This window comes from Euleptes europaea, chromosome 1 (genome assembly GCF_029931775.1).
Source record: "Euleptes europaea isolate rEulEur1 chromosome 1, rEulEur1.hap1, whole genome shotgun sequence".
In the NCBI taxonomy this organism is placed as follows: domain Eukaryota; kingdom Metazoa; phylum Chordata; class Lepidosauria; order Squamata; family Sphaerodactylidae; genus Euleptes; species Euleptes europaea.
Window position 1 is genome coordinate 168,865,901 of NC_079312.1, and position 23,200 is coordinate 168,889,100.

The 23,200-nt window shown below is 48.4% G+C and overlaps 1 protein-coding gene across 1 annotated transcript in view; it reads left to right on the top strand.

Annotated features, from left to right (window-relative positions):
- Nucleotides 1-23,200, top strand: part of NDUFA4L2 (NDUFA4 mitochondrial complex associated like 2) — a 50,475-nt gene that overhangs the window by 14,735 nt on the left and 12,540 nt on the right. Inside the window, exon 2 of the mRNA XM_056849390.1 lies at nt 7,608-7,696. Within this exon, the coding sequence (XP_056705368.1) occupies nt 7,608-7,696 (89 nt within the window). The remainder of the gene's footprint in view (nt 1-7,607; nt 7,697-23,200) is intronic.

Sequence of the window (23,200 nt, forward strand, 5' to 3'; positions counted from 1 at the left end):
TCGAAGTACTTTCTGCAACTCAACATGATTAATGGTGGGGAGGTGAGAGTGAGAGAACCATCACTAGGATACTGAAGAAGAAGAAAGCAGTTTGGGAGAAGTGCCAGTTCGCTCTTCCTGCGTATTCTCTCCGGTTCACCTCCCCACTCTAAAGCCATCGCGACTCCCTTCCAGGTAGCAGCCAAATCGTATGTTTATCCCCAGCGACTAGCCCCATCCTCAGATGTTTCCCTGGTATTAATAACCCAAAAAGTGCCAGCAGCAGATGGTGAAAGACGTCGGTAATCCCTGACACTCTGCAGAGGTGCCAGCAATCCCTGGGACTGTGGCGTCATTCTTTATTACCCAGTGTATTTTCGGCTAGCAGCCACCGCGAGGTCTACCTGGCGCCGGGCCGGCGCACAGTGCAAAAAAAAGAAAACCATTATTTCCCAACCGCCCTAGCCTCCTGAATCACACCCAGCATCTGCTGAACGGTGCAGAAGCCAAACGAGAAAAGTGGGGGGAAGGCAGTGCCTGAAAGTGAGCACGCTGAGAAGTCAAAAGAGGGGTGGAGGAAAAGAGATGTTGTATGATTGAGGGGTAGGGTTGCCAGGTCCCTCTTCGCCACCAGCAGGAGGTTTTTGGGTGGAGCCTGAGGAGGGTGGGGTTTGGGGAGGGGAGGGACTTCAATGCCATAGAGTTAGGCTTGCCAGGCCCCGCAGCTCCACTGACGGGAGCTTTGAGGGACTGTGGTGGACGTGCGCGGTGCGCGCGCCTGGTGTGGTTTCCATCGAGTTTCAGCCGAGGTTGCCAGAGCATCCGCGTCGCTTCCGGGTAAACCCCGAAGTGACACGCATGGGCCCGCTGTGCCCGCTGGCCCTCAGCTGGCCGGCGGGCAACCCAGTTGATTGGCGGGATTTTACCGGCCACCACCAGGCACTGGCAACCCTACATAGAGTCTAATTGCCAAAGTGGCCATTTTCTCCAGATGAACTTATCTCTATCGGCTGGAGATCAGCTGTAATAGCAGGAGATCTCCAGCTAGTACCTGGAGGTTGGCAACCCTAGTGAGGGGGGAGGTCAGTGAGGGACAAATGATGTCAGATTCCTGAATTTTCTTTCTTGCTGACTGGATGGAAATCAAACCTGTTTCCTAGTCCTCTTTCTCTCCCTTTCTGTTAAGGTCATGACAATACTTGTTTCTGCACTTGGGCTCCTGCCACGCTTGTACATTCAAGCTGGCATCGCACTGGGGGGGACACTCTAGCACTGGCGGGAAAACTGTGGTTTCCATAGAGTTTTTGGGGAGAGTGCTAGAGCATCCTCCTGGTGCAATGCCGGCGCTTCCACATAAACCAGAAGGGATGTCATCACAGAGGAGACGAGGATCGCTCCCCCTCCCTTCCCCCGGTCTGCTTCCGCCCACCGACCAGCTGAGTGTCGGCGGGCAGCTGAATCAATCAGCGGGCAATTGCCCGCCTTTACCGGGCAATTGGGAACCCTACATAGTAAAGACCACCGTGATATGGGGAAATTCATAGAGCATGACTATTAGTGTTACCAGTTGAGGGCTGGCAACCAGTAGGAGAATCTGGGGGGGGGGGGCAGGGGCAATATAATTGGAGTCACACTGATGCCACAATCTCACTTCCAGCGCAAACCTGTTCCCATCTCCCAATTTGTTCCCTCTCCTCCACGGAGCAGCAATAGGGGCCAGGGGTGCTGAGCAGAAGAGCAATAACCACAAGGGACCCAAATTTAGATTAAGCCTCTATGCAATGGAAGAGGAGACTTAACCTCCCACCCCAGCATGCTTTTGCTGCTTGAAACCAGCTTGCCATGCTGTTATAAATCTGCAGAAGACAAAAAGGTGTTGGTATCTCATCTTTGCCACTCAAAGATCCTCTGCAGTATGTACAACAGTTCAAGTAGCTTCTTGTTTTGAATCAGGCCCATGGTGTGTGTGTTAAGTGCTGTCAAATCGCTTGTGACTCAAGGCAAACCATGAATCAATGTCCGCCAAATCATCCTATCCGTAACAGCTTTGCTCAGATCTTGCAATTTGAGGGCCTTGGCTTACTTTATACAGTCAATCCATCTCTATAGGACTTCCTCTTTTCCTGCTGCCATCAACTTTTCCTAGCACGATTGTCTTTTGCAGTGACTCTTGTCTTCTCATGATGTGACCAAAGTACGACAGCCTCATTTTAGTCATTTTAGCTTCTAGGGTCAGTTCAGGCCACTGATTTGTTCTTTTGGCAGTCCACGGGATCCGTAACACTCTCCTCCAACACCACATTTCACAGGAATCTTTCTTTCTATGAGCTTTCTCCATTGTCCAGCTTTCACACCCATACATAGAAAAAGGGAATACGATGGCACGAATTAACTTGATCTTGGTTGCCAGTGACACATCCCTACACTTAAGAATCTTTTCAAGCTCCTTCATGGCTGCCCTTCCCAGTCTCAGTCTCCTTCTGATTTCTTGGCTGCAGTCTCCCTTTTGGTTGATGATGGAGCCAAGGAATAGAAAGTCTTGAAATATTTCAATTTCCTCATTGTCATCCTTAAAGTTGAGTAATTTTCCTGTAGTCATTACTTTTGTCTTCTTGATGTTAAGCTGTAGTCCTGCTTTGGCACTTTCTCCTTTAACTTTCAGCAGTAGTCGTTTCAAGATTTAAATCCTTTCTCTTAAGCCATTTTTTCACCTTCATAGGGTTGCCAGTCTCCAGGTGGAAACTGGAGATTTCCCATATTACAAATGATCTCCAGGTGACAGAGATCAGTTCCCATGGAGAAAATGGCCACTTTGGAAGGTGGACTCTATAGATTTATAACCCATTGAAGTCCCTCCCCTCCCCAAATCCCACCCTCCTCCTCAGTCCACCCCTAATTTTGAGGTATTTCCCAACCCAGAGATGACAACCCTACCCTTCAAGTTTCTAATTTGGCTTGCAGGAGAAACTAACAGGCATCATAAGGGTTGTTGGCTTGCCCACATGGGACACAAAGAAGTTCCAGGAGGGACGACTGTGGTAGGGTTGCCAGGTCCCTCTTCGCCACCGGCGGGAGGTTTTTGGGGCGGAGCCTGAGGAAGGTGGGGTTTGGGGAGGGGAGGGACTTCAATGCCATAGAGTCCAATTGCCAAAGTGGCCATTTTCTCCAGGTGAATTGATCTCTGTCGGCTGGAGATCAGTTGTAATAGCAGGAGATCTCCAGCTACTACCTGGAGATTGGCAACCCTAGACTGAGGTCAGGAAAAAAATGGCATGTGGAGGAAAGAGTTAACCCTCTTCCTACCCCAGAACCATGAAGTCACATATATCTACATCCAGCAGCTGCTATTTACCCTTGAAAAACCACATAGGAGATCTGATCAGAGATATCCCATTGTCATTTCTAATTTGATCCTCATTTGGGTAACAGTTTTCAGAGAATATTGTCGAAGGCTTTCACGGTCAGAGTTCATTGGTCCTTGTAGGTTATCTGGGCTGTGTGACCGTGGTCTTGGTATTTTCTTTCCTGACGTTTCGCCAGCAGCTGTGGCAGGCATCTTCGGAGGAGATCTCCTGCTAGTACCTGGAGGTTGGCAACCCTACCCAGCGTCGAATCATCTTTCCCAGTCACTAAACCCACGGTTGAATGAGCTCCCGCACCGTTTCATTCTGTGTTTTGCTTTGCCTTTATGGCAATCGTTGGGATTATACAACACCTGGCTGTTTGCGTTTCCTGGAGGGCAAGGGGGTTCATTATGCTCCAAATACCTAGGCGGGTACAAGAGGCCAGTTCAATTTGGGAAAGGTCAAACGGCTGCTGTATCCTTTCGGATTGAGGCTCCGCGCCTCCAACCTCCTGGGGATTCACAGAGCTGGCCGGGAAGGAAATTACCTTGGAATTGGATACAAAAGCTGTTGGCGTTCAGGGCAGCTTCGTTAAATAGGGATGGTAGCCGGGGCCCGGGAGCCATGCAAACAGAAGCGGCCTGGCGTATGTGCATGTTTGCAGAAAGCTGGAGAGGCGAGCAAAGAAAAAAGCCTCGGAGCTCAATCGGCAGGCGGTACAGTCGTTTTTCATTACACGGCTGGAGATGGGTGATCGTTTTTAACAGGTCGTTACCCTTGGTGTACCAGCTCCTTTCTTTCGACTCCCTGTGGCTTCTGTTCAAACAGGTTTTGCAGGTTTTGGAAACATAGCAAAAATTACCTACAAAATCTGTTTCTCAAATATGGTTGCCAGGTCCCTCTTTGCCACTGGTGGGAGGTTTTTGGGGTGGAGCCTGAGGAGGGTGGGGTTTGGGGAGGGGATGGACTTCAGTGCCATAGAGTCCAATTGCCAAAGCGACCATTTTCTCCAGGGGAACTGATCTCTACTAGCTGGAGATCAGTTGTAATAGCAGGAGATCTCCAGCTAGTACTTGGAGGTTGGCAGCCCTATTCTCAAAGCAAACAGTGGGGTAAATGAGTAGGGTGGCCAGGTCCCTCTTTGTCACCAGCCGGAGATTTTGGGGGCGGAGCCTGAGGAGGGTGGGGCTTGGGGAGGGGAGGGACTTCAAAGCCATAGTGTCCAATTGCCAAAGCAGCCATTTTCACCATGGGAACTGATCCCTATCAGCTGTTGATCAGTTGAAATAGCAGGAGATCTCCAGTTAGTACCTGGAGGTTGGCAACCCTATAAATGAGAGCCAGTGTGGTGTAGAGTAGGGTTGCCAGTTCGAGGCTGGGAAATACCTGAACATTTTGGGGGTGGAGCCTGAGGAGGGCTGGATTTGGGAGGGACTTCGATGGGGTATAATGCCATAAGGTTTACCTTCAACAGCAGCCATTGTCTCCAGGTGAATGCTCTCTGTCGATTGGAGATCAGATGGAATAATGGGAGTTCTCCAGCCACCACCTGGTGGTTACTCAAATGCAGACAGCCACTATGGCAAAAAAATAAAACATACACAATGAAACAGTGTCTAATCCTACCAGAAAATACTAATATATTCAACCCTGTTACTTCACAGGGTTGCAAAGAACTGAAATATTTTTTCTTTGAAATGTAATTATAGCAAAACAAGACAGGCATCCGGTATAAGACCTGTTTTAAAAGGAATTTCTTCAGTTGTTTCTTTCAATGTAGCTCCAGCAGGCTGTCTGTGCAGCTTCAATATTTATATTCCATTCATATTGTAACTGAAGGTACCTGTTGTGATCATACTCAACCATAAGAATATGAATGGAATATAAACATTGAATCTGCACAGACAGCCTGCTGGAGCTACATTGACAGCAAACAGCACAACGACACCTAAAGAAAGAAACAAAAGACAAAGAAGATTGTTTAATTTATTTTGATTGATTTATACTAACCAAGTGACTGTGAACATTCATACTAACCAAGTGACTGTGATTATTATACTCACCAACTGAAGAAATTCCTTTTGAAACAGGACTTATACCGGATGCCTGTCTTGTTTTGCTATAATTTTGATTTATCTTTATAAGCACTGTGGTGTCTTACATTTCAAAGAAAAAATATTTCAGTTCTATATTAGTATTTTCTGATAGGATTACCAGTTATTTTGTGAAACAATATACTTTAGACACTGTTTCATTGTTTATGTTTTATTTTTTGCCATAGTGGCTATCTACATTTGAGTAACTTTCAATACCACCTGATGGTTGGCAACCATAGTATAGAGGTTGGAACATTAGATTAGGCTCAGAGAGATTCCAATTTGCCAGGCACGCACTCTTTCTTCCTCTCAACCTAATCTAACTCACAGGGTCATTGTGAGGAGAAAACCTGTGGGCTTCTCAGAGGCATCTTGTGGGCCATTACTGGGAACAGAATGCCGGACTAGCGGGATCAAAGTTGTGGTAACTTTGTGGGTTCACAATTACCATAGAGTTGGCAACCTCCAGTTGGTGGCTGGAGATCTCCCACTATCACAACTGATCTCCAAGCGACAGAGGTCAGTTCCCCTGAAGGAAATGGCTGCTTTGGCAATTGGACTCTATGGAACTGAAGTCCCTCCCCTCTCCAATCCCCACCCTCCTCAGTCTCCACCCCCAAAATCTCCTGGTATTTTCCATCCTGGAGCTGGCAACTCTAAATTACAAACAATCAAAAGAGCCACCATTTACTTCCATTCCTGGCAGGAGGCCTGCACCGCAGGGAGACTTGCAGTTTATCTGTTCCTGCAGCACTGGCCAACTACTATCCCCACTGCCTGGCCAAGGGCCTTGCCCGCTTTACCAAAACATAGAATGGGTGTAGCGTAGGACAGGTACCTAGGTCTCAGGGGCCAGTGAAGAGAGGAGGAGAAGAAGAGTTGGGTTTTGCCAACTTTCTCTACCACTTAAGGAAGAATCAAACCGGCTTACAATCACCTTCCCCTCCCTACAACAGACACCTTGTGAAGTAGGTGGGGGCTGAGAAAGTTCCGAGAGAACTGTGACTAGCCCAAGGTCACCCAGCTGACTTCGTGTGTAGGAGTGGGGAAACCAACCCGGTTCACCAGATTAGAGTCCGCCACTCGTGGGGAGCAGTGGGGAATCGAGCCCGGTTCTCCAGGTTAGAGTCCACCGCTCTTGACCACTACACCACGCTGGCTCACTCCGTTTAAAAACAAAAACTGACGTTCTCAGAAAGTTGGTTTTTTTTCCCCCTTCCACTCATTCCTGAACTTGTGCACAACGGCAGGATATACACAGCTCAGAGTAAGACATCGCCAACACGAGCCTACATCCTCATGACCTGGCTTAACTACCTTTCCGTACTAGCCAGTTCCCCGTTTCACAGTCGCTCCCCCACGCAGATTCGAATCCCTGTCCCCCATGCTGGCATTCAACAAAACCACCCGTGTCCCACAAGGTTCGCCGATGAGGAGCACAACCGCTCGGCTAAAGGATGTTAAGGAACCATCACTCTGAGTTAAGTGATGTTCAGTGCGCACCTTAGGAAGGGGGAGAGGGGGAGAAACGGCGGCGCTGGGCTTGAGAGGGGAGGATGAAGGGGAATGCAATCGGAGTAGCAGGGTCAAGGGTGGGTAAGTGGATGGATACCAAAAAAATCAATCAAGGGTGAGCACGGGAGAGGCGAGCACGGAAGGGCCGGGCGCGCTATAAATAATGGCTTTGGTTTTAGAAAACAAAGATGCTCAAATCCTCATCTCCCATGTCTGGAGCGAGCGGAAGCCACCACTCCATCAGATACTTCCCTGTTGACAAAAAGCCCCATATAACCGTTAAGGGTCCAGCGGGTGCAAGGGGGAAAAAAGATCCTTTCGACTGCCCCCGGACCCCTTTCCTTCACTTCCCAGTTGCAGCACGCAGCATTCAATGATCTCTTCCCACCCCCCAACCTCAACCCTGCAAGCTGGGGAGCAGCGAGCGATTTCTCATCCCCCGGATCCAATTCCTCCCCGCGACACGGTCATTTTTCTCCCCCTCTTTTAATTCAGTCACTCATACTGACAGCTACACTGTGTACGGGAGCCGGGCTACACGATTGCTGTGCCATATTTTCTCTGTAAATCTCCCGACGTGTCAGGGCTCCCTTTCACTCTCTAAGGCCTCCTGATAAATATTCATTTTGTTTGAGGATTTTTCATCTCTCTCTCTTTCTCGTTCCCTTTTCAGCTTATCCCCCTCATTGGTTTCATCGGGCTCGGGATGGGGAGCGCTGCCCTTTACCTGTTGAGGCTGGCCTTCTTCAGTCCGGACGTGAGGTATGTTCCTCGACGAGAGCAAGGGGGCACCTCTGGAAATGTGGGCTCTATTCTTTATACCCCCACAGACCTTTGGGCCACTTATTACGACAAGATTAATACGGCAGCAGCATTGATAAAAGTCACTGTTGGTGTGGAAGATTTGCCTGACTGAGGTGCATAGAAAGGAGAACAAGAAAGGGGAAAAAACTCAACCAGATATGTAGACCGAGCTTCAGAGGTTGAGCTTAGGGTTGCCCGGTCCCTCTTCACCACCGGCAGGAGGTTTTTGGGGCAGAGCCTGAGAAGGGTGGGGTTTGGGGAGGGACTTCAATGCCATAGAGTCCAATTGCCAAAGTGGCCATTTTCTCCAGGGGAACCGATCTCTATCGGCTGGAGATCAGTTATAACAGCAGGAGATCTCCAGCTAGTACCTGGAGTTTGGCAACCCTAGACGAGCTACGAACTATACAATATAACAAAATAATTGCATTTATTGCAAGGTGTACACAGTAAAACTGTCAAAAACACAGGGCCTGGAATACAGGCTACATATAAAAATCAGTTATAAAATGCTTATGCACAGTTGATGTACAAACCATGTACATGACCAATGCTTGACCAGACGTGTTTCTGCCCGAGTAGGCCTTCCTCGGTGGTCATAAATACATAAAGTTATTAAAAACAAATACATCCGGAAATAAACCTTATGAAATATTTTTATCTAATATTTTGTGTGGCTTGAAGTAAATTCTTAACCCAAATTGTGGGTCGTGCCCCAGGGACAGTTGCTCACCCAATCTGATGCATAATGAACAATGCTTCCAGATGTGTGTACATCAACCTGTGATGAAGCTGAATTGGCCGGTCATCAGATTGTATGAGCAACTGTCCATGAGGAAGGCCTACTCAGGTTGTGTCAAAAATTATGCAAGTTAGAAGAAGAAGAGTTGGTTTTTATACACCAACTTTCTCCACCTCTTAAGGGAGACTCAAACCGGCTTACAATCACCTTCCCGTCCCCTCCCCACAACAGACACCCTGTGAGGTTGGTTGGGGCTGAGAGAGCTGTGACTTGCCCAAGGTCACCTAGCTGGCTTCATGTGTAGGAGTGGGGAAACCAATCCAGTTCACCAGATTAGCCTCCGCCGCTCATGTGGAGGAGTGGGGGAATCAAACCCGATTCTCCAGATCAGACTCCACCGCTCCAAACCACTGCTCTTAACCGCTATACCACGCTGGCATGCACGTTAACAAGAAAGAGAGCAAAATGAGGAAAGGGTCGCTAAAGACATTAAGGCAAACAATAAGTATTTCTTCAAATATATCAGGAGCAGGAAACCGGCTAGAGAAGCTGTTGGATGACAAAGGAATTAAAACTTACTCAAGGAAGATGGCAGGGAAACTGAATGAATTCTTTCGGTCTATTTTCACTGTGAGAAGTGGGGGGCACGTAGACATGCTGCAGCCCCAGTTTGGGGGAAGGATGTCTGAAAAACTGGGTCAAATTGAGGTAACGAGAGATGAAGTTTTAGGACTACTAGGCAAACTGAAACCTAATAAATCTCCAGGTCCAGATGGCGTACTCCCGAGGGTTTGTAAGGAACTCGGATATGAAATGTTCAGCGTCTGTGCCAGAGGACTGGAAAGTAGCAAATGTCACACCGATTTTTAAAAAGGTGATCCAGGGAATTGTAGACTAGTTAGTCTACCATCTGATCCAGGTAGATTAGTAGAAACTGTTATTAAAGATAGAACGGTTAAGCTCATCGGGGAACAAAGCCTGCTAAGGGAAGTCCCATTTTACCAACCTTTTGGAGTTATTTGAGCAGGTTAGCAAGCATGTGGACAAGAGTGATCGGGTAGATGTTACATAGTTGGACTGCAGAAAGGCTTTTGACACATGAAGCTGCCTTATACTGAATCAGACCCTTGGTCCATCAAAGTCAGTATTGTCTACTCAGGCTGGCAGGGCTCTCCAGGGTCTCAGGCAGGGGTCTTTCACATCACCTACTTGCCTGGTCCCTTTTAACTGGAGATGCCGGGGATTGAACCTGGGACCTTCTGCATGCCAAGCAGAGGCTCTACCACTGAGCCGCAGCCCCTCTTCTCAGGTCTACTCAGGTTGTGTCAAAAATTATGCAAACTGATAACAAGGTACCTCACTAAAAGCTCCTAAGTAAGTTTCACAATCATGGAATTAAAAGTAGGTGAACTGGAAACAGAGAGTAGGAATAAATGGACAGTTCTCACAATGGAGAGAAACAAGAAGAAGAGTTGGTTTTTACATGCCAACTTTCTCTACCTTTAAGGAGTCTCAACCTGGTTTACAATCACCTTCCTTCCCCTCCCCACAACAGACACCCTGTGAGGTCGGTAGGGGGTGAGAAAGTGTGACTAGGCCAAGGTCACCCAGCTGGCTTCATGTGTAGGAGTGGGGAAACAAATCCAGTTCACCAGATTAGCCTCTGCCACTCATGTGGAGGAGTGGGGAATCAAACCCGGTTCTCCAGATAAGACTCCACCTCTCCAAACCACCACTCTTAACCACTACACCACGCTGGCTCTCAATCAGATGAGTCCCACAAGGATCAGTGTTATTTAATTTGTTCGCAAATTATCTGGAATTTGGGATGAGCAGTGTAGCAGCCAGGTTTGCAGATGATACCAAACTGGGGTAAAACCCAAAATGGGTTGTGAAGAGCTATAGGAGGATCCTATCTAAATTGGATGAACGGGCAACAACATGGCAAACAAAGTTCAGTGTTGGTAAATTGGTAAAAAGTCCTAACTTTAAATATATGCTGAGTGGGCTGAGACCAAGATTGAAAGAGATCTTGGGGTTCCAGTGGATGGTTCAATGAAAATGTTGACTCAATGTGCACCAGTGGTGGGAAAGGCAAGCTCCATGCTGGAGATTATTAAGAAAGGGACTGGGAATAAAACAGCCCGTTTATAGATCTATGGTGCAGCCTTGAGAGCAGGCGTGGTGTAGTGATTAAAAGCAGCAGGCTCTAATCTGGAGAACTGGGTTTTGGTTCCCCACTCCTCCACATGAAGCCTGCAGGGTGACCTTGGGCTAGTCACAATTTTTCCAAACTCTCACAGCCCCACCTATCTCACAAGGTGTCTGTTGTGGGAAGGGGAAGGAAAGGCAACTGTAAGCTGCTTTGAGACTCCTTAAAGGTAGAGAAAATCGGGGTATAAAAACCAACTCTTCTTCATTTAGAATACAGTGCACTGTTCTGACCACCGTTATCTCAAAAAGGATATTGCAGAGCTGGGGAAAATACAATATTTGCAATATCCTTTTTGAGAGGAAAATCTGGAGAGTCTGAGACTTTTCAGTATAGAAAAGAAGACGGCGAAGGGGAGATGCAATAGAGGTTTATAGAACTGTGCATGGAGTGGAGAAAATGGAGGGAGGGAGATTTCTCCCTCTCCCGTAATACTAGAACTAAGGGGCACCCAGTTAAGTTGATGGGTAATAGATACAGGACAGACAAAAGGAAATACCTTTTTCACAAAAGTAATTAAGAGCCCCGTGGCGCAGAGTGGTAAGCCACAGTATTGCAGTCCAAGCTCTGCCCACGACCTGGGTTCATCCCGACAGAAGTTGGTTTCAGGTCGCCGGCTCAAGGTTGACTCCGCCTTCCATCCTTCCGAGGTCGGTAAAATGAGTACCCAGCTTGCTGGGGGTAAAGGGAAGATGACCGGGGAAGGCGATGGCAAACCACCCCGTAAACAAAGTCTGCCTAGGAAACGTCAGGATGTGACATCACCCCGTGGGTCAGTAATGACCCAGTGTTTGCACAGGTGTTTGCACCCGGTGTTTGCACAGTAATGACCCGGTGTTTGCACCTTTACCTTTAATTGAATTGTGGAACTCGCAAGTAGTGGAGGTAGCGATGGGCAAGAGAGCAGATATATTCAAAAGAGAGTTAGACAGAATCGGGGAAGAGAGGTCCATCAATGGTTACTAGCCATGGTTAGTAAAGGAAACCTCCATATTGAAAGGCAGTCAACTTCTGAACACCAGTACTGGGACGCAACATCAGGGGAGGGCCGCGGGACTCAGTGCCCTGTTGCAGATTCTGCAGAGGAATTGACTGGCCACTGTATGAAGCAGGATGCTGGACTAGAGGGACCACTGGTCTGATCCAGCAGGGGTCTTCTGATGTTCTTACATCTCTCTGGTACCATCTGGTAAAGTCAGTGTGGTGTAGTGATTAAGACCAGTGGACTCTAATCTGGAGAACAGGGTTTGATACCCCCCCTCCTCCACAGGAGTGGCAGACTCTATGGAGAACCAGGTTGGTTTCCCTACTCCTCCACATGAAGCCAGCTGTGTGACCTTGGGCTGGTCACAGTTCTCTTCGAGCTCTCTCAGCCTCACCTGTTGTGGGGAGAGGAAGGGAAGGAGATTGTTAGCTGGTTTGATTGGAGTGGTGGACTCTAATCTGGAGAACCGGGTTTGATTCCTCACTCCTCTATGTGAGCAGTGGGCGCTAATCTGGGGAAGTGGGTTGGTTTCCCCACTCCTACACATGAAGCCTGCTGGGTGACCTTGGGCTAGTCACAGAGCTCTCTCAGCCCCACCTACCTCACAGGGTGTCTCTTGTGGTGAGGGAGGGGAAGAGAAGGTGATTGTAAGCTGATCTGATTCTGCCTTAAGTAGGTGATGTCGCTGGAAAAGACAGTCATGCTAGGAAAAGTTGAGGGCAGCGGGAAAAGAGGAAGACCCCACAAGAGAAGGTGGTAAATAAAGGAAGCCACAGCCCTCAATTTGCAAGACCTGAGCAAGGCTGTCAAAGATAGGACATTTTGGAGAACATTGATTCATAGGGTCGCCATGAGTCGGAAGTGACTTGACGGCACTTAACACACACACATGCCAGAGCCAGATCTAGAGGGGGGCTGGGGGGAGCAGTTGCCTCCAGTGCAGGAAGAGAGGGGGCAGCAGCAGAGAGGGGGTGGCACAGGCCGCATTGGTGGTCATTGGTCAGAGGCTGCGGCTGCTGCCTGGCTGCAGCAGGGAAGAGGCTGCCGAGAGCGCCTCATGCAGGGCCTGCTGCCGCTGGGCACAGGCTCACCGCAGCAGCGCCTCCAGTCGCGCCGCTTCCCACTCGTCCTCCGGATGGGCCTGCCCAGCCGCCTCCCACACCAGCATGCCCACCAGGCCGGTGGCAACACGCTGCCCGCGTACTTCGCGCACCCGCTCACCCAGGTGCCATCGAGCCCGCCGCACACCCCGCCGAGCTTGGCCAGCACAATATGAAGGCCAACGTGTACCAGGGTCACTGGCGCCTGGCTCCAGTGTGGCAGCACACCCCCTTCTTCCCTCCCCCCCCCCCGGGAGCCAGTGTGGTGTAGTGGTTAAGAGCAGTGGTTTGGAACAGTGGACTCTGATCTGGAGAACCGGGTTTGATTCCCCTCTCCTCCACATGAGCGGCGGAGGCTAATCTGGTGAAATGGATTCGTTTCCCCCCTCCTACACATGAAGCCAGCTAGGTGACCTTGGGCAAGTCACAGTTCTCTCAGCCCCCACCAACCTCACAGGGTGTCTGTTGTGGGGAGGGGAAGGGAAGGTGATTGTAAGCCGGTTTGAGTCTCCATTAAGTGGTAGCGAAAGTCAGCATATAAAAACCAACTCTTCTTCTTCTTCCTTCCCCCAGCACCGTGACTGACCCACACAGACATGCCCAGAGAGAGGACAGAGGGAGAAATATAGCAGGCTAGACAGCTATTCCTTCCTTTCTCACCCATTGCCTCTACCTGCCTTCCAAGAACCAGGCCAATGTGCCTCTGGCAAGGACTGCATGAGTCACCCTTTGAAGATGTGTAATTCTTTTATAATATCTGTTTGCTCCTGCTAAAGTGATCGTTGATTCAATTTGACACCAGCTGCCCAGGGCACTTAGCGCAGCAATTATCAGCTCTAGAAGCCCTTTGCCTTGGAGTGAGCCACACACGGGGCAGGAACAGACTGTCCAGGGGTACTCTCAGGCCCTCTTAACTGGCATTGGCAAAGCCAACCGTGGGTTTTCAGAGACCCCCCCCCCCAGGTGAAAGGCTATCCATAGGCCAGCGTGGTATAATGGTTAAGAGCGGCGGTTTGGAGTAGTGGGGTCTGATCTGGAGAACCTGGTTTGATTCCCCACTCCTCCACATGAGCGGCCGAGGCTAATCTGGTGAACTGGGTTTGTTTCCCCACTCCGACACAGGAAGCCTGCTGGGTGACCTTGGGCTAGTCACGCTCTCTCAGCCCCACCTACCTCACAGGGTGTCTGTTGTGGGGAGGGGAAGGTGATTGTAAGCCGGTTTGATTCTACCTTAAGTGGTAGAGAAAGTCGGCATATAAAAACCAACTCTTCTTCTTCCTCCTCTATTCTTCCTCTATTCTTCTTCTTCCTCTATTCCTCTTCATCTTCCTCTATTCCTCTTCCTCTTCTTCCTCTTCTTCTTCGCCCTGTTTTGCCACCTGGCATGCAAAGGCTCGAGAATGAACAAAATAAATGCTTTCCCTTACCACTGCATCACCATGGCCAACCTCAAAATACTATAGAAGGGTCTCCCAGCCTTTTTGAGCCTGTGGACACATTTGGAATTCTTCTGCCATGGTGGGGGGTGCGCCCCCTCGCATAAGGGCTGCCACAAGAAGCAAAGCCTGCCACAATATGGCTCCCACAGCTTACCTTCAGCCACACAGTGCAGATCCCTTGTGCTGTGGTGGCAGCAGCTGCCAAAGCAACGTTTTTAAAAAAACCTACACAAGCCACTCAAATCTCCAATGGCCAGTCAGAAGCCTTGCTGGGCAAAAGCCTCACCTGGGCCCGCTCACCTCCGAAAAATACTTGGCGGGTGCCAGAAAAGGTGTGGGAGGACACCACAGGCACCACATTTGGGGAGGGGATGTGGCTCAGTTTGTAGAGCCTCTGCTTGGCATGCAGAAGGTCCCAGGTTCAATCCCCGGCATTTCCAGTTAAAGGAACCAGGCAAGTAGGTGATGTGAAAGACCTCCGCCTGAGACCCTGGAGAGCCGCTGCCGGTCTGAGTAGACAATACTGACTTTGATGGACCAAGGGTCTGGTTCAGTAGAAGGCAGCTTCAAGTGTTCATGTGTTGGGAACCCCTGCCCTATAGGCTAGGGGGAGGGAGCTTCCAAGGCAAATGCTGTCTCTTCCAGGCAGCACCTCTCATGAAACAGACATTTGCAGAGCACACGAAAGATTCCTGCTGCTGGTGTCCATGACGGGTGATACCCTAGGTGTGTGCATTAGCAGAGGAGATGGTGGCAGAGATCCTTGATTCCCAGGCACAGGAACTGCCCACTGATGACACTGGCTATGGGAGAGGAAGGGCCATAGCTCAGTGGCAGAGCATCTGCTTGGCATGCAGAAGGTCCCAAGTTCAATCCCATTCCCTGGCATCTCCGGTTAAAGGGACTAGGCAAGGAGGTGATGTGAAAGACCTCATCTTGAGACCCTGGAGAGCCGCTGCCGGTCTGAGTAGACAATACTGACTTTAATGGACCTAGGGTCTGATTCAGTATAAGGCAGCTTCATGTGAGAGGGGCAGAACCAAGGGGTGATCTGGGGATAGGGTCATCCAGATGCTGGGGCAGAACCAAGGGGTGATCTGGGGATAGGGTCATCCAGATGCTGCCTCCACTAGCGCTCGCCTCTCCAATTACCAGAGCCCAATTCCCCCATGGAATATTCTTCCTCTGGCTTCCTGTCGAGGGCCAAAGTGTTAGAGGAGCAGGAAGGAGCAAAGGAATGAGCATGAGGACAGTTTCTCATGGGAACTTTTCCAGCCTTGATCTCCAGGACTGTTTTTCTGGCCTGACTTCCCCTCCCACCCCCATCACAGGCTGTTTGCTTACAGATACCTACCCCAAAAAATAATAATAGAGACACTCAGCATTTTCAGACCTACAAGAGGGAATGTCACATATCCCTTGAAAACTCACATGCTTAGCACCACAGTCTAATGAAAACAAAAACATGACTTGTGAAATAGTCAACAGGCCTATATACCAGTAAGTGTGTGCGTATAGCACCATGAAGTTGCAGCCAATTTATGGCAACCCCATAGTATTTTCAAGGCAAGAGATAAACAGAGGTGGTCTGCCCTATCCTACCTCTCCATAGCAACCCTTGATTTCCTTGGGGGTCTCCAATCCAAATACTAACCACCACTGACCCTGCTTAGCTTCCAAGGTCTGATGAAACTGAGCTAGCCTGGGCCACTGAGGTCAGAGTATACCCCTAGGTAAAGGTCGTCCCTTGTGCAAGCACCGGGTCATTACTGACCCATGGGGGATGTCATATCCCAACATTTACTAGGCAGACTATATTTATGGGGTGGTTTGCCAGTGCCTTCCCCAGTCGCCTACACTTTTACCCCCAGCAAGCTGGGTCCTCATTTTACCGACCTTGGAAGGATGGGAGGCTGAGTCAACCTTGAGCCGGCTAACTGAAACCAACTTCATAAGAACATAAGAAAGGCCCTGCTGGATCAGACCAAGGCCCATCAAGTCCAGCAGTCTGTTCACACAGTGCCCAACCAGGTGCCTCTAGGAAGCCCACAAACAAGACCACTGCAGCAGCACCATCCTGCCTGGGTTCCACCGCACCCAAAATAATAGGCATGCTCCTCTGATACTAGAGAGAATAGGTATGCAGCATGACTAGTATCCATTCTAACTAACAGCCATGAATACCCCTCTCCTCCATGAATATGTCCACTCCCCTCTTAACGCCCTCCAAGCTGGCAGCCATCACCACATCCTGGGTTGGGATGTGTCAGACTGAGGCTGTCTTAAGCATCCCAAAAGCACACTCTTTCAGGCAGGTGACTTCTGAATTGAGTAATACTTTATTAAGAACTAGAAACAGTGAAACAGATCTGGCTGCATACTAGCAAGGAAAGCTTGCAATGAGGAGCTACAAATGAGTACATGTTTATAGGATTACACAGTAGGGGTAAACAAGGTGAAGAAGGTTCTCAGGAGCGGATGACTAAACATGGCTCTGCAGCTGGCCTGTCAATGGAAACAGAAAGGACAGGCTGTTCACAACATTACATGCATGGGAACTGAAGGTCTGAAGGGAAGCTAAGCCTTGGCCTAACTCATGTCAAGAGCCGTTGAGGGGGACCTGACAGGATCGAACTCAGGTCGTGAGCAGAGCTTTTTTGACTGCAGTACTGCAGCTTACCACTCTGTGCCATGGGGCTCTTATACCCCTAGGTAGCAATGGTTTGATCTGCTTTACCACTTGCAACCCTCAGACAATAGTGTAAATCTTGGAGAAAGAGATTTTAATACTGTCGCTGCTATCCAGTCTGCTATATCAGCTGCTGCTCTGGCATTTGATACTAGGGCGAGACCATGCCTCGATCACAGAGCCTTTGTTTTGCATGTGGAAGGTCCCAGGTTCAGTCCCTGGTATCTCCAGTTAAAGGATCTTGATTATCAGGAACCGGGAAAGACCTTTCTCTGACTGAGACTGTGGGAAATCATTGCCAAAGAAGACGTAAGAGGACTAGCTATGGTCTGACTCAGTATAAAGCAAGTTTATACAGAAACGACTTTGGGGATTCTTCGAAATTAGGTAATTCCCAAGCATACTGCAGTAGAGAGTTCCAGGATTCAAACGGCCATAAATAATTTATTCGATCACGTATTAACTTGATCACTTTCCATTTGCGACAACGATTCGTCGAGTCGATCCAGGAGGGTTGCCAAATTCACCACCCTCTGCAGCTGTTCCTTCAAACAGCGGCTTGACCTGCAGACTTCAGTGGTGAAATTATTCACCTTAACCCCATGAGATATTTCATTTCCTTGTTTCTGCAGATCAAGCAACTGTCCGGGCTCCCACTGAGACACGTGGAGACCCTAAGGGGTGTCAAAAGCTGGCCTCCTTGCAAAGAGGCCCCACAGCAAAAAAAAAAAAAAGGTGTATTAGTCAAATTTTGTAATGTCTATTATACTTAGAGGCCCCTCATCATCTGAGGCCTAAGCTGCAGTTTTACCTAGTTGGTAGGGTTGCCAGTCTCCAGGTGGTGGCTGGAGATCTTCCACTATAACAACTGATCTCCAGGTGAGAGAAATCAGTTCCCCCGGAGAAAATGGCCACTTGGGCCATTGGACTCTGTGGCACTGAAGTCCCTCCCCTCTCCAAACCCCGCCCTCCTCAGACTCCACCCCCAGAATCTCCGGGGATTTCCCAACCCGGAGCTGGCAACCCTAATCATGATGCTATGTGTTTCCTCATCCTTTCCAGCAGCAAGCTCCACCCCAAAAACCTCCCGCCAGTGACGAAGAGGGACCTGGCAACCCTACCAATAGTCAATCCTTGCTGGGCAAAAGCCCTACCTGGTACCAACACTTGGCAGGCAGGCACCAGAAAATGTGTTGGTGGGCATCACGGCACCCATGGGAATCACGTTGGGGAAGCGTGCTCTAGGATACGGTTGGGGTTTTGAAAGTCCAGAAACGACTAGGCTAAAATGTTTTTCGCCTGGTTTATGAAAATGGAAACCATTTTACAGGGGCCAGTCGCCCAAGGTAGGACAGTCCGATTTTACTTATACGTCGACGGAAGATTAGATACGTGCATGTGGGAACGGGCACTTAGATCACCAGGAAAGAAGCACGTGAGGAGCAAATGTGACTTCTCCAAGGAACCCACGAACTGGGTTCATTTCTTCCTCTTGGATCCTCCGCAGCAAGCAGCTGAGCCTTAATAGGGCCGCATGCCCAGCGGTCTCCCCGGCAGCCAGTTGTCATAGCTACAAGAGTTCACAGAAGTCTCACAGGTTGGTTGGTTGTTGTTTTTTTTAGTTTTAATTTTGAAGGCTTAATTCCATCTCTTTGGTTTCACACATGGAGATCTCGTTCTTACTATGCAGCAACCCGCATGCTGTAGCCGTAGCCGGACTCCAAGTAACAGAGCTGGATGTTTGGTTAGGAAGACGACAAGGAGAGCTGAAACCAATTTGTTCCAAAAACAAAAAGCCGCCTCCTCTGACGATTTTGACGCAAAATAGCCACTGGATATTCTGTGATTCGTTCAGTACTTGCTAGATGTTCAGTGAGTAATTGATATATGTATTGTTTCTTCACCCAACGCACTGTTAAATTGTGGAACTCCCTGGCCCAGGATGTGCTAATGGCTGCCAACTTTAAGAGGGGTGTGGACCCATTCATGGAGGAGAGGTTTATTCATGGCTACTAGTCATGATGCATACCTATTCTCTCCAGTATCAGAGGAGCAGGCCTATTTTATTAGGCATTGTGGAACAGGCAGGTTAATGCTGCTGCGGTTGTCTTGTTTGTGGGCTTCCTAGAGGCACCTGGTTGGCCACTGTGTGAACAGACTGCTGGACTTGATGGGCCTTGGTCTGATCCAGCATGACCTTTCTTATGTTCTTATGTTGTTACGTATTAGGTAAAGGTAAAGGTCCCCTGTGCAAGCACCGGGTCATTCCTGACCCATGGGGTGACATCACATCCCGACGTTTACTAGGCAGACATTGGGCAAAAACACATGGTCGCTTTAGCCTCCTTTATTCCCTGTTTCAGCCAGGATTCAGCCAGGATCGAACGCATGCGTTTTGCCGAACGTCCGTTGGATCTTAGCTGAATCCTGGCTGAAACGGAATAAAAGAGGCTAAAGCAACCATGCACTTTCGCCCTTTGTTTAAGGGGTGGTTTGCCAGTGCCTTCCCCACTCATCTTCCCTTTACCCCCAGCAAGCTGGGTACTCATCTGTTTATATTTACATTCAGTGTTTGATACTTCATAGACAATATTTTGGGTAATATTTATTAGCCAACAAGCAATTTGATGACTTCAATGCCATAGAGTCCAATTGGCAAAAGGGCCATTTTCTCCAGGGGAACTGATCTCGATCGGCTGGAGATCAGTTGTAATAGTAGGAGAACTCCAGCTACTACCTGGAGGTTACAAACACAAAAATATCTTGAGCTACTATCTATTCTAGTAAGCAAATACGTAGCTGCTATGGCCAAAATTATTTACTGGTAATAAATACAATTTACTCTGTAAGCTCCTTGAGTTTTGAAGTGTGTATTCACATCGTACAACATGCCATTCAGATGGTTCTTGTAGGTTTTCCGGGCTGTGTGACCGTGGTCTTGGTATTTTCTTTCCTGACGTTTCGCCAGCAGCTGTGGCAGGCATCTTCAGAGGAGTACACTGAAGGACAGTGTCTCTCAGTGTCAAGTGTGTAGGAAGAGTAATATATAGTCAGAAAGGGCTTGGGTTTGAGCTGAATCATTGTCCTGCAAAAAGTATCAAAGGTAATGTGCTAATCACATACTTACAGGACAATGATTGGCACATTACCTTTGATACTTTTTGCAGGACAATGATTCAGCTCAAACCCTACCCCTTTCTGACTATATATTACTCTTCCTACACACTTGACACTGGGAGACACTGTCCTTCAGTGTTACTCCTCTGAAGATGCCTGCCACAGCTGCTGGCGAAACATCAGGAAAGAAAATACCAAGACCACGGTCACACAGTCCAGATAACCTACAAGAACCAATGAACTCTGACCGTGAAAGCCTTCGACAATATGCCATTCAGACTTGGTCAATTTCACTATACACTTGTAAAGTCCATAAACGGTAACAAAAAAAGGTCTACTATGCTCCAAGTTTCACAGGAAACTCTCCGTATAGCAGACAGCTCACAAATGCAAACTTATTTCAATAGGCAGGTACAGGTGACCGGTTACTTGGTCCTGTTTTCGAAATTCTTCATCAGCTGCCTATTATCATGCATATAATAATCGTCCCGACTTTTTTCTTGTTACAGTTTATGGACTTTACAAGTGTATAGTGAAATTGACCAAGTTTGAATGGCATGTTGTATGATGTGAATACACATTGCAAAACTGAAGGAGCTTGCAGAGTAAATTGTATTTATTACCAGTACCTGGAGGTTGGCAACCCTAGTTCCCTTCAGCTCCATGGTGGTAAGGGGGAGAATACAAATATGATTTCGGAACATCACTGTCTCAAAGTCTAGATGTTGGAGACATGTTTCTCTTCTCCAAAAACGTTGTTTTTTTCTGGTTCCTTCAGAAGCAGAGAGAGTCCTGCGCTCCGCAATTGCAGACAGAATAATTTCCCTCTCGTCTGGCTTTTACAACTATAATACATTTTAAATGGCATTTTAGACGCTGCTTCGACCTGAAAAAGAATTAACACAGCCCCATTATGAGAGGCCAGGACTGCAGCTGACAGTCAGCTCTCCATCCCTTGTCAGGCCTCAATATCATGTCAGCCGTTGTCCTGGATATTCATTTAAATGGAAAGATGCAGGTTATTTCCCCCGGGCATCTCACCACGATCCGTGGCCATTGCCTGACAGGTAAATATGCATTAAAATGCCACTCTTGAAGTGTATACATTAGCCTGTTTATAACAGCCCCTGTTACCATAATATGCGAGCATCTGGAAAAAAATTCTTTACCATATTTACCCTCATGTTGATACCACACGCAAAATTGTGAACCTATTTATCTCTCCTGTATGAATGGGAAACTAAGGTCTAAAATAGGGTTGCCAGGTGCCCGCTGGTGGTGGGCAACCCCCCCCCCCGGCAATTTACCCTGAGGGTCAGCGGGCAAACATGCATGCGCGCACATACCGCACACGTCACTTCCGGTTTACAACCAGAAGTGCCGCCTTGCGAGGGGCCTTATACCTCTTCGTTTGAGTGGATCTCCCAGTGGATCTCCCAGTGAAGATCTCCCAGAATTACAACAGATCTCCAGACTACAGAGATCAGTTCCTGGACAAAACGGGCAGCTTTGAAGGGTGGACTCGATGGCATTATACCCCAGTGAGGTTCCTCACCTCCCCAAACCACTCTCTCTCAAAGCTGTAACCCCAAACCTCCAGGAATTTTCCAACCCGGACTTGGCAACCCTACTGTGTGACATATGCATGAAGCTTTCCTTTCGTCATGTGTACATTCACCAGTCAGTTTTTGTCAGAAAACCAGTACCGCCCTCCAAGAAGCTAATAAAATCCACGTTCAGCCAGGCTCCATTCCCGGCCTGCCAGATTCTATGCCTCGCTTCATCCCTGAGGTTGCCAACTTCCAGGGACTTAGCACAGGAGCGAGAAAGTATTTAACAAAGTGCAAAAATAGTTTTATAAGCTACTAATTGACACAAGAACAACAACATCAAAGTGAACAGACATGACCTACAACATAACAAAGTGACAAGTGATCAAATGCAAATAGAGGCAATAAGTTGTAAAAAGTCTCTTGAAAGAGTACAATGAGTGTCAGGAAATTTCAAGTAGTCTTGCAGAAGCCAAAATCTTGATGAGGATACGGCTGTTTCAAATTCTTAATTGGTATTTCTTCATCAGTCCTTCAGTCAATGGTCTTCTTATATTTCCATTAATATATTGTAGGTTACCTCAAACATCCCTGTTTGGGTAAGTATGCATTGTGTAGCAGATAGGGTTGCCAACCTCCAGGTACTAGCTGGAGATCTGCTATTACAACTGATCTCCAGCCAATAGAGATCAGTTCACCTGGAGAAAATGGCTGCTTTGGCAATTGGTCTCTATGGCATTGAAGTCCCTCCCCTCCCCAAACCCCGCCCTCCTCAGGCTCCACCCCAAAAACCTCCTGCCAGTGGCGAAGAGGGGCATGGCAACCCTATCCATCCCCTCCCCTCCCCACATACTAACCTGACTCCATTTGCAGCCTGCCAGAATCTGTACCAGCTCTTCTTCTAACTCACCTAGCTCAACCAGCCTTGGCTGTGTCTTCTCCAGGGGTCTTCAACTCTGGTTTGCGAAATTCCTGAAGATTTTGGGGGACGTCCCTGAGGTGGATGAGGTTTGGGAAGTGGAAAGAGCTCAGCAGGATACGATGCCATCGAATCCACCCTTCCTCCCAAACTGCCATCTCCTTCGGGGGAACTGATCTCTGCAATTTGTAGATCAGTTGAAATTCAGGGAGAATTCCAAGCCCCACCTTGAGGATGGTATCCCTAGTCTTCTAGCCTCACCACAAAGGCCAATAACATTGAAATCAATACCCGGCAATGTTATCCCACACTCTAGACTACCTTGCTTTTCTTGCTTTAATCCCTCTCTTCTTTCTCCAAATGGTTCGCATCCTAACGTCCCCTTCTGGTCCAACATCCTAACAAAGCAATCAAAGCTTATCTTTGTCCCTTCAATCTAGGGATGCTCGAACACCCATCGGTTTAGTTTCCATTGTGTTCGCCAGTCACAATCGGGCTGCCAATTTTTCGACGGACTGTTCATCTCTTCATTGACCTGTTCTCGGCTGTTTGGCAGCAGGTTGCGTCAACTGTTCTTTCCTAAAAGCACAGCTTTTGTGTTTAAATAGACAGTGAAATTAGTCACAAATAGTATCAATGAGTTAGGGATAATTAAGGCTGCAGAACTATGTGGATCAGCAGCAGCATCGCTCAAATGCAGTTCTGCATA